Here is a 14,744-nt window from a genome sequence, read left to right as displayed (position 1 = left end):
AACACCCAATGGACAGGGACTACACATTTTATTCTCCAGTACATGCCTCTTATTCCAGAATAGACCTAGCTTTAGCGGATAAGTGGACTCTACAGTCCATCCGTAAAATTTCCATTCTCCCCATGTCATGGTCGGATCACTCCCCACTATTTATCGAATGGGATATTGGTAGTAGAAAGACTACCCCGGCCCCATGGCGCTTAGGTAAACAAAGTCTCCTTCAGCCGGAGACCAAGCAGGCTATCCAAACCACTATGGATTATTACCTCTCTGAGAACTCTCCTCGGGAGACATCCATCTTTACATTCTGGTGTGCCCTCAAAGCAGTAACACGAGGGATAGCGATTCAAACAGCAGCTAAACTTAAAAGGGAATATCGTAAAAAATGTGAACAAGCTGAGCTTGCAGTCACTTCCCTGGAGAGTGCTCACAAGACACACCCACATGATAAAACCCTCCTTTGATCATTGCAGGAAGCCAGAGAATCGGTAAACGTTTTCTATTTAGCGGAAGTCCAACGCAACCTACATAGACTGAACCAAAAATTCTATGTTTATGGTAACCATCTGGTAGACTGCTGGCAAGGAAGCTGAGAGGCAGGAAAGCTAAAGAAAAAAAATCACATTATCCACTCGGATAGGGGTAAGAGAGTCTATGATCCTGACGAAATTGCAAAAGTTTTTGCATCTTATTACGCCAAACTATATAACTTGAAGGAGGATTCCTCCACTTTTCAACCTACAGGCACGGATGTTCAGAATTTTCTGGGCAAATTTCCTCTCCCTTCACTGTCACCGGAGTCTTGTAGCTCTCTTAGTGCGCCGTGGACTATAGCAGAAGTCGAAAAAGCTATTGACTCCCTCCCAGCAGATAAGGCCCCGGGACCCGATGGTTATCCTTCTGGTTTCTATAAATCTTTTAAGGAGAGTTTGGCTCCGGTGCTCCTATCGGTGTTTAATGAAGCCTCAGAAGTTGGGCGCTTCCCCAAAGAAATGCTGGAAGCTCAGATCATCACCATCCCCAAACCGGGGAAAACTCCCACCTCAGTCCAAAATTTTAGACCAATTGCTCTATTAAATACGGATTTAAAACTCTATGCCAAATTAATTGCCAACCGTATCAGTCCCCTCCTCCCCTCTCTGATCAACCCTGATCAAGTGGGCTTCGTCTTAAACAGACAGGCCCCAGATAATACGCGAAGGGTGATTAATGTCATTGAACATTCTGCCTGTAGAAAAGAACCCCTCCTAGTTTTGTCTCTGGATGCCGAAAAGGTGTTCGATAGGTTGAACTGGGACTTTATGAGATTAACTCTGGCCAAATTTGGCTTCTCTGGTAGGATCTTAGACTCTATCCTGGCTCTCTATTCCACGCCCTGTGCGAGGGTCTTTGTTAATGGATACCTTTCTTCACCCTTTAATATCTCTAATGGCACTCGTCAGGGCTGCCGTTTTATCTCCTATTATTTTTGCATTGGCGATAGAACCCCTGGCTGCTTGCATTAGATCCTGGGACTCGATTAGTGGCCCTGTTATAGGGGGTATTTCCCACAAAATCAGCTTATTTGCGGACGATATTTTACTATGTCTTTCTGATCCTGAGACTTCCTTGCCAGTTCTACATGCCGTTCTTCAAGACTATTCGGATGTTTCCTTTTGCAAATTAAATACTAATAAAACTGAGGCCCTCCCACTCAATATATCTCCGACGGTGGTTTCTCGGTTGAAGGAATCGTACAAATATGCCTGGAAATCCTGCTCCTTGAGATATCTAGGGATTAATTTATCCAGTGAAGATAATTTAATTGAATGTAATTATGCCCCATTATTAAAAGCCTTTACGGAGCTGACTGGGGAGTGGATGCTGCAGGAGGGGTCTTGGCTGGGTAGGATTGCTGCTGCCAAGATGGTCTTATTGCCGAAATTAATGTATCTGTTTCGCGCCATACCAAGACCCCTTCCCAAACTCTACTATAATAAATTTAACCAGGTCCTGATTAGATACGTGTGGGGAGGCTCTAGGCCGAAAATTGCTAAAAAGATTCTTATTCTGCCCAAACAATCCGGTGGGGTAGCTTTCCCGGACATAGAAAAGTACCATGCTGCTTGTTTGTTAAGTCAGTCTAGGGACTGGTTTGACACCTCGAGCATGAAACCGTGGGTTATTCTGGAAGCTTCTTATTTGAATACTGTCACTCTTTCTGATTTGTTTTGGTTGCCACCCTCTGCTGCCCAAAGTAGGTCCGGATCTTGCAAGTCTATTAAAACAACCCTAGATTCATGGCATAAACTAGTGTCCTCTTCGGAAGAGATTAAATTACCGTCCCCCTGTCTGTCGTTATCCGCTCTTATGTCCTTGATTCCTAATATTACCCTGGAAGACTGGATTCGGAGGGGCCTCTCCACGGTGGGCGATTTTTTTATAGGTGACGTCTTGATGTCCTTTTCTCAAATACAAGAGAGATTTGGGATTCGGACTCAAGACTTTTTCAAATATTTGCAGGTGAGAAGTTGGTTACACTCACGGGCTCCACATCTTCACAAACCTTCTTTTCCGGCTTACATTAAAAGCCGACTGGAGACATCCTCACATAAAGGTGGGATTACGTGGTGGTATCAATTTCAATTGACTAACAGCACACAGTCTAAATTCAAAGCTCAGATTTTATGGGAAAGAGATTTGAATAGATCCTTTACTGATGCAGACTGGGACAGTATATTTAGGTCTTGTTTTAAAGTTTCCAAATGTATTAACCACTCTGAAATGTTCTACAAGCTTATACAGAGGGCCTACTTCACCCCTGAAAGACAAAATAGAATCTGGCCTTCACAATCTAAATTATGTTGGAGGAAATGTGGCTCAACGGGGGATATCTTTCATATTTTCTGGGCGTGCCCACTTATACAACCACTTTGGGGAGAAGTTTTCAATATGATTAGCATGATTTTAGGATTCACCATCCCCCTGGACCCATCTTTAGCTTTATTTCATTTGTTCGTAGACCACCTTTCTACAGGCGATCGCTACGTCTTGGGGCATATTTTGATAGCTACTAAAGCTACTATAGCCCAATTGTGGAAATCTGAGAATCTCCCTTCTTTAGCGTTTATTCAAAATAAGATTCACAAACATTTTATTTTTGAAACAGCGGAAGCTAAATACTCTTCCTCAGCTAATTCTATTCACCTGAAATGGTTAGGTTGGTCCGACTATAGGGGGAGAGAAGGTAGGCTAACCGTCTATAGCTCTTCAATTGCTTTATCTGTGCTTCACCCCACCTAGATTGACCTCTATAAGAATGTTGTGATATCAGACGATTTTTTTTTTCTTTTTTTTTCTTGGTGTTTGTTTGTGCTAAGCCTCTTTTTTTTGTGTTTCTTCTTCTTCTTGATTCTGAACGCCTAATGTAACCAATTGTATATTCATCCAACTGTGCGTTACAAGTGCTTTGATTATGGTAACCATTCCGGACTTCCTCTATGTTCCCCTTTTCTCTTTTTTCTGTTCCCCATTTCTGTGTGAAAAATCCTTAATAAAAATTCTAATGTTTAAAAAAAAAACACCTGGACTGTTAGTGTGCCAAATTCTTAATTAGTATTATTTGCAAAACTCACCTCCAAGACCTTACATTTGTATTTTTTAGTAACCAGATCGCATTTCCCATACATGTAATGGGGAATGAGATCTCTCCTAATTTTATAAAGAAAAAAAATGGCAAAAAATACTGGAAGAAGCCCTTTCATAATAATGCTATCTTGAGATAGCATTACCCAGGCCTTCTATTGGTTCTCCGACTCTTTCACAGTCTTCCCTGCCCGAATCACTGATCACCAGTCCTGGTGTAGGTAAGAGTAAGCGGAGGGGGGGGGAGGGGGAATCATGGGGTTGGCCAGCGGTGATAGGGGTGGTGCATGAGTGGTTGCAATATAAAGAGATTTTCACACAAAAATACCCTGAGAAGTGCAGTAAGAAGATATGCAGGGACAGAGCTTTCTCACAAGCTCTGTACATGCATGTGATAATTGATACATCCTCGCAATGTATTCAGTTATCGCAATGTGATTTTAGGCTAATTTATCACAACCTTTCTCTAACGTCCTAGTGGATGCTGGGGACTCCGTCAGGACCATGGGGAATAGCGGCTCCGCAGGAGACAGGGCACAAAAAGTAAGCTTTTAGGATCACATGGTGTGTACTGGCTCCTCCCCCTATGACCCTCCTCCAAGCCTCAGTTAGGTTTTTGTGCCCGTCCGAGCAGGGTGCAATCTAGGTGGCTCTCATAAAGAGCTGCTTAGAAAAAGTTTTTTAGGTTTCTTATTTTCAGTGAGTCCTGCTGGCAACAGGCTCACTGCTACGAGGGACTTAGGGGAGAGAAGTGAACTCACCTGCGTGCAGGATGGATTTGCTTCTTAGGCTACTGGACACCATTAGCTCCAGAGGGATCGAACACAGGCCCAGCCATGGAGTCCGGTCCCGGAGCCGTGCCGCCGACCCCCCTTGCAGATGCCGAAGTTGAAGAGGTCCAGAGGTCCGGAAACAGGCGGCAGAAGACTTTCCGTCTTCATAAGGTAGCGCACAGCACTGCAGCTGTGCGCCATTGTTGTCGGCACACTTCACACCAGCGGTCACTGAGGGTGCAGGGCGCTGGGGGGGGCGCCCTGGGCAGCAATGTATAATACCTTTTTCTATGGCTAAAATACATCACATATAGCCCTTGAGGCTATATGGATGTATTTAACCCCTGCCATATATCGCAAACTCCGGGAGAAGAGCCCGCCGTTTTAGGGGGCGGGGCCTATTCTCCTCAGCACACAGCGCCATTTTCCTGCTCAGCTCCGCTGTGAGGAAGGCTCCCAGGACTCTCCCCTGCACTGCACTACAGAAACAGGGTAAAACAGAGAAGGGGGGCATATTTTGGCGATATTTATATATATTAAGCGCATATAACAGAAACAACACCTTTTAGGGTTGTTTATATACATTTTTATAGCGCTTTGGTGTGTGCTGGCAAACTCTCCCTCTGTCTCCCCAAAGGGCTAGTGGGGTCCTGTCTTCGATAAGAGCATTCCCTGTGTGTCTGCTGTGTGTCGGTACGTGTGTGTCGACATGTATGAGGACGATGTTGGTGTGGAGGCGGAGCAATTGCCGGTAATGGTGATGTCACCCCCTAGGGAGTCGACACCGGAATGGATGGCTTTAATTATGGAATTACGTGATAATGTTAGCACGCTGCAAAAGTCAGTTGACGACATGAGACGGCCGGAAAACCAGTTAGTACCTGTCCAGGCGTCTCAGGCACCGTCAGGGGCTGTAAAACGTCCCTTACCTCAGTCAGTCGACACAGGTACCGACACAGATGAATCTAGTGTCGACGGTGAAGAAAGAAACGTATTTTCCAATAGGGCCACACGTTATATGATCACGGCAATGAAGGAGGCTTTGCATATCTCTGATACTGCAGGTACCTCAAAGGGGGGTATTATGTGGGGTGTGAAAAAACTACCTGTAGCTTTTCCAGAATCAGAGAAATTGAATGACGTGTGTGATGAAGCGTGGGTTAACCCCGATAGAAAACTGCTAATTTCAAAGAAGTTATTGGCATTATACCCTTTCCCACCAGAGGTTAGGGCGCGCTGGGAAACACCCCCTAGGGTGGATAAGGCGCTCACACGCTTATCAAAACAAGTGGCGTTACCGTCTCCTGATACGGCCGCCCTCAAGGATCCAGCTGATAGGAGGCTGGAAACTACCCTGAAGAGTATATACACACATACTGGTGTTATACTACGACCAGCAATAGCCTCAGCCTGGATGTGCAGTGCTGGGGTGGTGTGGTCGGATTCCCTGACTGAAAATATTGATACCCTGGATAGGGACAGTATTTTATTGACTATAGAGCAATTAAAGGATGCTTTTCTTTATATGAGAGATGCTCAGAGGGATATTTGCACTCTGGCATCGAGAGTAAGTGCGATGTCCATATCTGCCAGAAGAAGTTTATGGACGCGACAGTGGTCAGGTGATGCGGATTCCAAACGGCATATGGAAGTATTGCCGTATAAAGGAGAGGAATTATTTGGGGTCGGTCTATCGGATCTGGTGGCCACGGCAACAGCCGGAAAATCCACTTTTTTACCTCAGGTCACCTCCCAACAGAAAAAGACACCGTCTTTTCAGCCGCAGTCCTTTCGTTCCTATAAGAACAAGCGGGCAAAAGGACAGTCATATTTGCCCAGAGGCAAAGGAAGGGGTAAGAGGGTGCAGCAAGCAACTACTTCCCACGAACAGAAGCCCTCCCCGGCTTCTACAAAGCCCTCAGCATGACGCTGGGGCTGTGCAAGCGGACTCAGGGGCGGTGGGGGGTCGACTAAAGATTTTCAGCACACAGTGGGCGCGCTCACAGGTGGACCCTTGGATCCTGCAGGTAGTATCTCAGGGTTACAAGTTGGAATTCGAAAAGTCTCCCCCTCGCCGGTTCCTAAAGTCTGCTTTACCAACGTCTCCCTCAGAAAGGGCGACGGTATTGGAAGCCATTCACAAGCTGTATTCTCAGCAGGTGATAGTCAAGGTACCCCTCCTACAACAGGGAAAGGGGTATTATTCCACACTATTTGTGGTACCGAAGCCGGACGGTTCGGTAAGACCTATTCTAAATCTGAAATCCTTGAACCTGTACATACAGAAATTCAAGTTCAAGATGGAGTCACTCAGAGCAGTGATAGCGAATCTGGAAGAAGGGGACTTCATGGTGTCCCTGGACATAAAAGATGCTTATCTGCATGTCCCAATTTACCCTTCACACCAAGTGTATCTCAGGTTCGTGATACAAAACGGTCATTATCAGTTTCAAACGCTGCCGTTTGGTTTGTCCACGGCACCTCGGGTCTTTACCAAGGTAATGGCCGAAATGATGGTTCTTCTACGAAGAAAAGGCGTATTAATTATCCCTTACTTGGACGATCTCCTGATAAGGGCAAGGTCCAGAGAACAGCTGGAAGTCGGAGTAGCACTAACCCAAGTAGTGCTTCAACAACACGGGTGGATTCTGAATCTTCCAAAATCTCAATTGACCCCGACGACACGTCTGCTGTTCCTGGGAATGATTCTGGACACTGTTCAGAAAAAGGTGTTTCTCCCGGAGGAGAAAGCAAGGGAGTTATCCGAACTTGTCAGGAACCTCCTAAAACCAGGAAATGTGTCAGTACATCAATGCACAAGAGTCCTGGGAAAGATGGTGGCTTCTTACGAAGCAATTCCATTCGGCAGATTCCACGCACGAATATTTCAGTGGGATCTGCTGGACAAATGGTCCGGATCGCATCTGCACATGCATCAGCGGATAACACTGTCACCAAGAACAAGGGTGTCTCTTCTGTGGTGGTTGCAGAGTGCCCATCTGTTAGAGGGCCGCAGATTCGGCATACAGGACTGGGTCCTGGTGACTACGGATGCCAGCCTACGAGGCTGGGGAGCAGTCACACAGGGAAGAAACTTCCAGGGCGTGTGGTCGAACCTGGAGACGTCTCTTCACATAAATATACTGGAGCTAAGAGCGATTTACAATGCTCTAAGCCTGGCAAAACCGCTGCTTCAGGGTCAGACGGTGTTGATCCAGTCGGACAACATCACGGCAGTCGCCCACGTAAACAGACAGGGCGGCACGAGAAGCAGAAGAGCAATGACAGAAGCTGCAAGGATTCTTCGCTGGGCGGAAAATCATGTCATAGCACTGTCAGCAGTGTTCATTCCGGGAGTGGACAACTGGGAAGCAGACTTCCTCAGCAGACACGACCTCCACCCGGGAGAGTGGGGACTTCATCCAGAAGTCTTCCACATGATTGTGAACCGTTGGGAAAAACCAAAGGTGGACATGATGGCGTCCCGCCTCAACAAGAAACTGGACAGATATTGCGCCAGGTCAAGAGACCCTCAGGCAATAGCTGTGGACGCTCTGGTAACACCGTGGGTGTACCAGTCCGTGTATGTGTTTCCTCCTCTGCCTCTCATACCAAAGGTACTGAGAATTATACGGCTACGGGGAGTAAGAACAATACTCGTGGCTCCGGATTGGCCGAGAAGGACTTGGTACCCGGAACTTCAAGAGATGCTCACGGAAGAGCCGTGGCCTCTACCGTTAAGAAGGGATCTGCTTCAGCAGGGACCTTGTATGTTCCAAGACTTACCGCGACTTCGTTTGACGGCATGGCGGTTGAACGCCGGATTCTAAAAGAAAAGGGCATTCCAGAGGAAGTTATTCCTACCTTGATTAAAGCCAGGAAGGAAGTGACCGCACAACATTATCACCGCATTTGGAGAAAATATGTTGCGTGGTGTGAGGCCAAGAAGGCCCCAACGGAGGAATTTCAATTGGGTCGATTCCTACATTTCCTGCAGGCAGGATTGTCTATGGGCCTCAAATTGGGGTCTATTAAGGTTCAAATTTCGGCCTTATCGATTTTCTTCCAGAAAGAATTGGCTTCAGTGCCTGAAGTACAAACCTTTGTCAAAGGTATACTACATATACAGCCCCCGATTGTGCCTCCAGTGGCACCGTGGGATCTCAACGTAGTTTTGGATTTTCTCAAATCCCATTGGTTTGAGCCGCTCAAATCGGTAGATTTGAAGTATCTTACATGGAAAGTAACCATGCTACTGGCCCTGGCTTCAGCCAGGAGAGTATCAGAGTTGGCGGCTTTATCGTACAAAAGCCCATATCTGATTTTCCATTCGGACAGGGCAGAACTGCGGACGCGTCCTCAGTTTCTGCCTAAGGTGGTTTCGGCTCTTCACTTGAACCAGCCTATTGTGGTGCCTGCGGCTACTAGCGACTTGGAGGACTCCAAGTTGCTGGACGTTGTCAGAGCATTGAAAATATATATTTCAAGGACGGCTGGAGTCAGAAAATCTGACTCGCTGTTGATCCTGTATGCACCCAACAAGATGGGTGCTCCTGCGTCTAAGCAGACGATTGCTCGTTGGATCTGTAGCACAATCCAACTTGCACATTCTGTGGCAGGCCTGCCACAGCCTAAATCTGTAAATGCCCACTCCACAAGGAAGGTGGGCTCATCTTGGGCGGCTGCCCGAGGGGTCTCGGCATTACAACTTTGCCGAGCAGCTACGTGGTCAGGGGAGAACACGTTTGTAAAATTTTACAAATTTGATACTCTGGCTAAGGAGGACCTGGAGTTCTCTCATTCGGTGCTGCAGAGTCATCCGCACTCTCCCGCCCGTTTGGGAGCTTTGGTATAATCCCCATGGTCCTGACGGAGCCCCCAGCATCCACTAGGACGTTAGAGAAAATAAGAATTTACTTACCGATAATTCTATTTCTCATAGTCCGTAGTGGATGCTGGGCGCCCATCCCAAGTGCGGATTGTCTGCAATACTTGTACATAGTTATTGTTACAAAAATCGGGTTATTATTGTTGTGAGCCATCTTTTCAGAGGCTTCTTCGTTGTTATCATACTGTTAACTGGGTTCAAATCACAAGTTGTACGGTGTGATTGGTGTGGCTGGTATGAGTCTTACCCGGGATTCAAGATCCTTCCTTATTGTGTACGCTCGTCCGGGCACAGTACCTAACTGAGGCTTGGAGGAGGGTCATAGGGGGAGGAGCCAGTACACACCATGTGATCCTAAAAGCTTACTTTTTGTGCCCTGTCTCCTGCGGAGCCGCTATTCCCCATGGTCCTGACGGAGTCCCCAGCATCCACTACGGACTATGAGAAATAGAATTATCGGTAAGTAAATTCTTATTATCCGCATCTGAGATGTGGATTGTGATAAATATGCCCTTTAATACTTCCGATAGCAAAATGCTTGGGTACATGCCAACTCACTCATATATCTTGAGCTATTCTTGGGGACTTTTCTGGGCCCTTGTGAATTTCGGTCCCTCTCCAGCCAGTGATATCACAGAATACCTTGTGTGGGCTCTGTATAATACATCTGCCTTCCCGCTCTTAGCCTGATTTTGGGTTTAACCATGTTGGTTGTAATAGAGTTTGAGGTACACCAGTTTGCATAGTATAAAATCGCTGAGCACAGAAAACAGGACGCTGGTGTATGTTTTGGTGAATTTGAAACTTGGGAGTTGATCCTATTAGCTGTGAAGGGTGTAATGTGACGCGGCGTTTCAATGCCGGCAATGGCACCTGATCTTGCATCCTTTGAGGGCTGACATCAGCCCCAATTCACACAATGGGGCAGCGGGCATTTTTGTGCGAATTTGGGCTGCCATAGAGTGACTCACACCCGTGAGATCATTGCGTCTAATAGGACTGACCTCTTAGGCTGAATTGTGCATGCAAATGCAGAACGGAGTAGGGAATGGTGAATTAACGTCGGCTGAGTACAGCAAGGGAGCGTTCCCATAATTGGAAAAAGATGCTTGCCAACAGAGGAACATATACACCTGTCCAAGCTGTATTACTTGTAGGTTTTGAGGTCAAATGCAAATACATGAAGATGAGGAATGTCGGCATGAATAAAGCACTTGTGATTGAAAGCAGAACTGGCACTGATAGCTGCATTGTTTTATACGTGTATGTTATATTTTTGTTTGACTTTTTTTCTTAGCATAGGTTTGTGGACATGACGGAGAGCTGTGTATGTTGTATTAGAGAGATTTTATAAGTTCTACTGTAGCCTAATACCTAATACATGCCAAACAAGTGGTTAAAAGCATAAGTCTAAGGGCCTAATTCAGAGTTGATTGCAGCAGCAAATTTGTTAGCAGTTGGGCAAAACCATGTGCACTGCAGGGGGGGCAGATATAACATGTGCAGAGAGAGTTAGATTTGGGCGGGGTGTGTTAAAACCGAAATCTAAATTGCAGTGTAAAAATAAAGCAGCCAGTATTTACCCTGCACAGAAACAATATAACCCACCCAAATCTAACTCTCTCTGCAAATGTTATATCTGCTACACCTGCAGTGCACATTGGCCCTCATTCCGAGTGGATCGCACGTAGCAACTTTTTGCTGCTCATGCAATCAACTTGACGCTGCCTATGGTGATCGCTTGTGCAGCCCTGCTATGCTAAAAAAGTTTCCTGGAAAACAAGACCAGGGTCAGACTTACTAACCCTGTGCAACGGATCCAGTGACGAAGGTCCCAGAATTGACGTCAGACATCCGCCCACCAAACACCTGGACACGCCTGCGTTCGCCTCACCACGCCTGGAAAATGGTCAGTTGACGCCCCTGAAACGGCTCCCGCCTGTCAGTCTTCTTGCGGTCGCCACTGCGATCACTTTTTCCGCTGGCGGCAGGCAACAACACGTGTGCGCAATGTATCCACCGTGCATGCGCAGTTCCAACCCGTTCGCACCGCTGCAACAAAACTTCAGTGTGTGAACGGGTCGGAATGACCCCCATGGTTTTGCCCGACTGCTAACAAATTTGCTGCTGCGATCAACTCTGGATTATCCCCTAAGTGTATGAACCGTATTTTCACTGTACACCTGGCACATTGGCCACTGGTGCTGACCTGCATGCAACTTGTAATCATTACCACAAGAATATGCACGTAAACTGTGGCTCCAGTGGTGTGGCTGCAGCGCAGTCCAAAATTCAAATAGGGGAGCCACACCAACTGTCACTGAGCACCTAGCGATGTTTGGCAGTATTTGAGGTGGCAGCTGGTGTGGCTCCTCTATTTGAATTTTGGACTGCGCTGTAGCCCCACCTCTGGAGCCAGCACTGCACACAACTACAACATTTGAATTAAAACAGTTTACTCCTGCAAATGATGGCAAAACTCCATTCAAGCTCTTCCTAAATCCATTTCAGAGCTAAAGCAATATTCATTAGAATATATCATATCATTTAGCTAGTCTCTATAATGACATCACTTAGACATGAGGCACAAAGTACCTCATGCCTCTGTAATACCACTAATTCCTAGTGACTGAATTTAATGTAACCTGCAAAATGGGTGTAATGAGGCCCAGTAACACGGAAACAGCATTCTCACCTTTTCTCTTCAAAGTAATATTGATAGATGAGGATGTGCCATTTCTCTTAGGTATTTTTACACTGACAACAGAATATTTTTCCAGTTTCAGCTGCAGTATGGTGTCTGGGCACAATCCCACCACTCGGAACTCTCCTTGGGCATCTGATACAGCTTTCACTCTGGGTTTCTTGGAGATGTGATACACGTTCACACCAGCAGTGGGCGCTCCATCTGTCAATGTGACTTTCCCATACAATATTTCATTCTTACATTCGCATCCACTGCAGTCTGCACTCACTTTGCCCATGGGACAGCTGATATTACACACTGTAAAGAGAAATATAAATTATTAGAGATGTGTTTTGGTTTTTGGTTTTGGCAAAACCTCCCTCAAGTGTTCTGGTTTGGTTTTGGATTTCTTTAAAACTGATAACCCCCCCCAGCTAAAACCAAGTAATTACTCTGTACCTGTTGTTGTTCCCAATGTATTATTAACCTCAATAACTTACATTTCCAGTCATTTTCAGTGTGAAATGAAACCTTGACTCACGTGGGAGGGACTTACATGACATCCAAACCACGCAAGATTTGATTTTTCGATCCGAGTGTCCCAAGCTGGGACTCGACACCTCAAAGTTCAGGTGTGTTTGGTATTCATCCAAAGCAAAGAGCTCATCTTTAATTATTATGCTGCATATTAACTAGAAGAGGTCTTGGCCCCTGAGTGGATAAACAGCACTACCTCCATGCCTGAAAAAGCTTCCCCATTTTAAAGAGAGCATCCTTTGTTGTGAACCAAAATTCACCTGGTCATTTCTTGTTGCTGCTGGGTTTTGTAGTTTTCTGACCTGTGTGGAAACTCCTCCACTGCATACTTGCCTACCTGACCCTCTCCATGAGGGAGAAAATGCTCTGTTCCTGGACTTTCCTGGTAATGTATGATTGCCATCACCTGTGGTGAGCTAATTAATTGATAAGAAAGGTGTTTCACCACAGGTGATGGCAATCATACATTACCAGGAAAGTCCAGGAACAGAGCATTTTCTCCCTCATGGAGAGGGTCAGGTAGGCAAGTATGCTCCACTGATGCTCACAAGTGTCTGTTCCATACATGGGGCCTAATTCACACCTGATCGTAGCAGCAAATTTGGTAGCAGATGGGCAAAACCATGTGCACTGCAGGCGGGGGGGACTTGCAGATAAAACATGTGCAGAGAGATTTAGATTTGGGTGGGTTATATTGTTTCTGTGCAGGGTAAATACTGGCTGCTGTATTGGTTACTGGTCGCCCTGGTCGAGGTTTATATCTCTAAATGGACCCCCATTATGGTAATTGATCAAAATAACTTCTGTAATCAAATTCGGGGGGGTGCTACCACAGGCAAATGTATGTCAATTTAGAACAAATCAGAACAAGATAAGAGAAGAGGATCGATTGCCTAAAAGTGGTGCACAATATTAAACATCAATAAAACATAACTTTTATTACATTATTCATATGATAAAATTAGCGAAATATAAGAATAAAATCAGAAGGTAAGTGAAGAAAACAAGAATGTGATTAAAATAAGATGCTGCACATTGAGAGCCTCTGTATTCTGTACTCATTAAATTGATGTATATGGACCTGTGTTTATGTCTGTTTACTCAGTGTCTCTATGAACATAATATTACATTGGCTGTTCAGCTCAAATAGGTATACTTAATCTGATGTAACAAAATGACACTATGTATGTACCCAGTTGTTACATATGATTCCAACTTAGATCTATTACAGAATGTATCTCTTCTGCATGCACTGTATTAATATTGTGTCTAGTGTTATTCTGTTGAGCGGTACCTCCTCTAGAAGCAATAATAAGGATAGTATAAAGTTAGTCCGTCCGTACAGTTATTATTCACGGATCTTGAGAGGTCTATAGACGGTACCTATCCTTAATTACAGACAGGAGGAGTGAAGGATGCCGTAAATGTTCTCCTCCTGATGTCTAAGATATATTTCTCCACCAATAGTATTTCCTATAATAGATGGTTCTAGTCCCTGAAATTTGGTATTGTCATGCTATGACCCGTTAATGCCTTCGTGTGTGTCTACATTTTCACATTGTGGCATTTCACATGTATATAAATAGTTGTTACCATCATTAATGTCAGTACCATTAGTATTGGCCTTTAGTTATAGGTCATAAGTTGTAGTGATATATCACACTGATGCAAACTGTTATCATTTTGTACATGTATAGTACGTAGGTTCCTTTCAGGATTATTGATACATATTTAATTCCATCTTTGGGCCTGATTCAGAGTTGATCTCAGCAGCAAATTTGTTAGCAGTTGGGCAAAACCATGTGCACTGCAGGGGGGGGGGGGGGGGGCAGAAATAACATGTGCAGAGAGAGATAGATTTGGGTGGGGTGTGTTCAAACTGAAATCTAAATTGCAGTGTAAAAATGAAGCAGCCAGTATTTACCCTGCACAGACACAAAATAACCCACCCAAATCTAACTCTCTCTGCACATGTTATATCCGACCCCCCCCGTGCTGTGCACATGGTTTGCCCAACTGCTAACAAATTTGCTGCTGCGATCAACCCTAAATTACCCCCTTTGTTCAGTATATGTGTGTATCTCATGCATGGAGGAAAGGATCTTTTATTGAATGGAGCTTCTCAAGTTTGTCTATCACTACTGAATGGGGGTAATTCTGAGTTGATCGCAGCAGGATTTTTGTTAGCAGTTGGGCAAAACCATGTGCACTGCAGGGGAGGCAGATGTAACATGTG

At 45.4% G+C, this 14,744-nt stretch overlaps 1 protein-coding gene across 6 annotated transcripts in view; it reads right to left on the bottom strand.

Moving 5' to 3' along the window:
- CILP (cartilage intermediate layer protein) overlaps positions 1–14,744 on the bottom strand; it is an 81,003-nt gene that overhangs the window by 15,808 nt on the left and 50,451 nt on the right. For 2 of the 6 annotated variants that reach the window (XM_063925608.1, XM_063925609.1), the window contains one exon: positions 11,981–12,289. In XM_063925608.1, coding sequence (XP_063781678.1) covers positions 11,981–12,289 — 309 coding nt within the window. The other 4 variants (XM_063925613.1, XM_063925612.1, XM_063925610.1 and 1 more) reach the window with 4 other exon arrangements.

Source organism: Pseudophryne corroboree, chromosome 6, assembly GCF_028390025.1.
Source record: "Pseudophryne corroboree isolate aPseCor3 chromosome 6, aPseCor3.hap2, whole genome shotgun sequence".
NCBI lineage: Eukaryota > Metazoa > Chordata > Amphibia > Anura > Myobatrachidae > Pseudophryne > Pseudophryne corroboree.
This window is presented reverse-complemented; position numbering and strand designations above follow the sequence as displayed.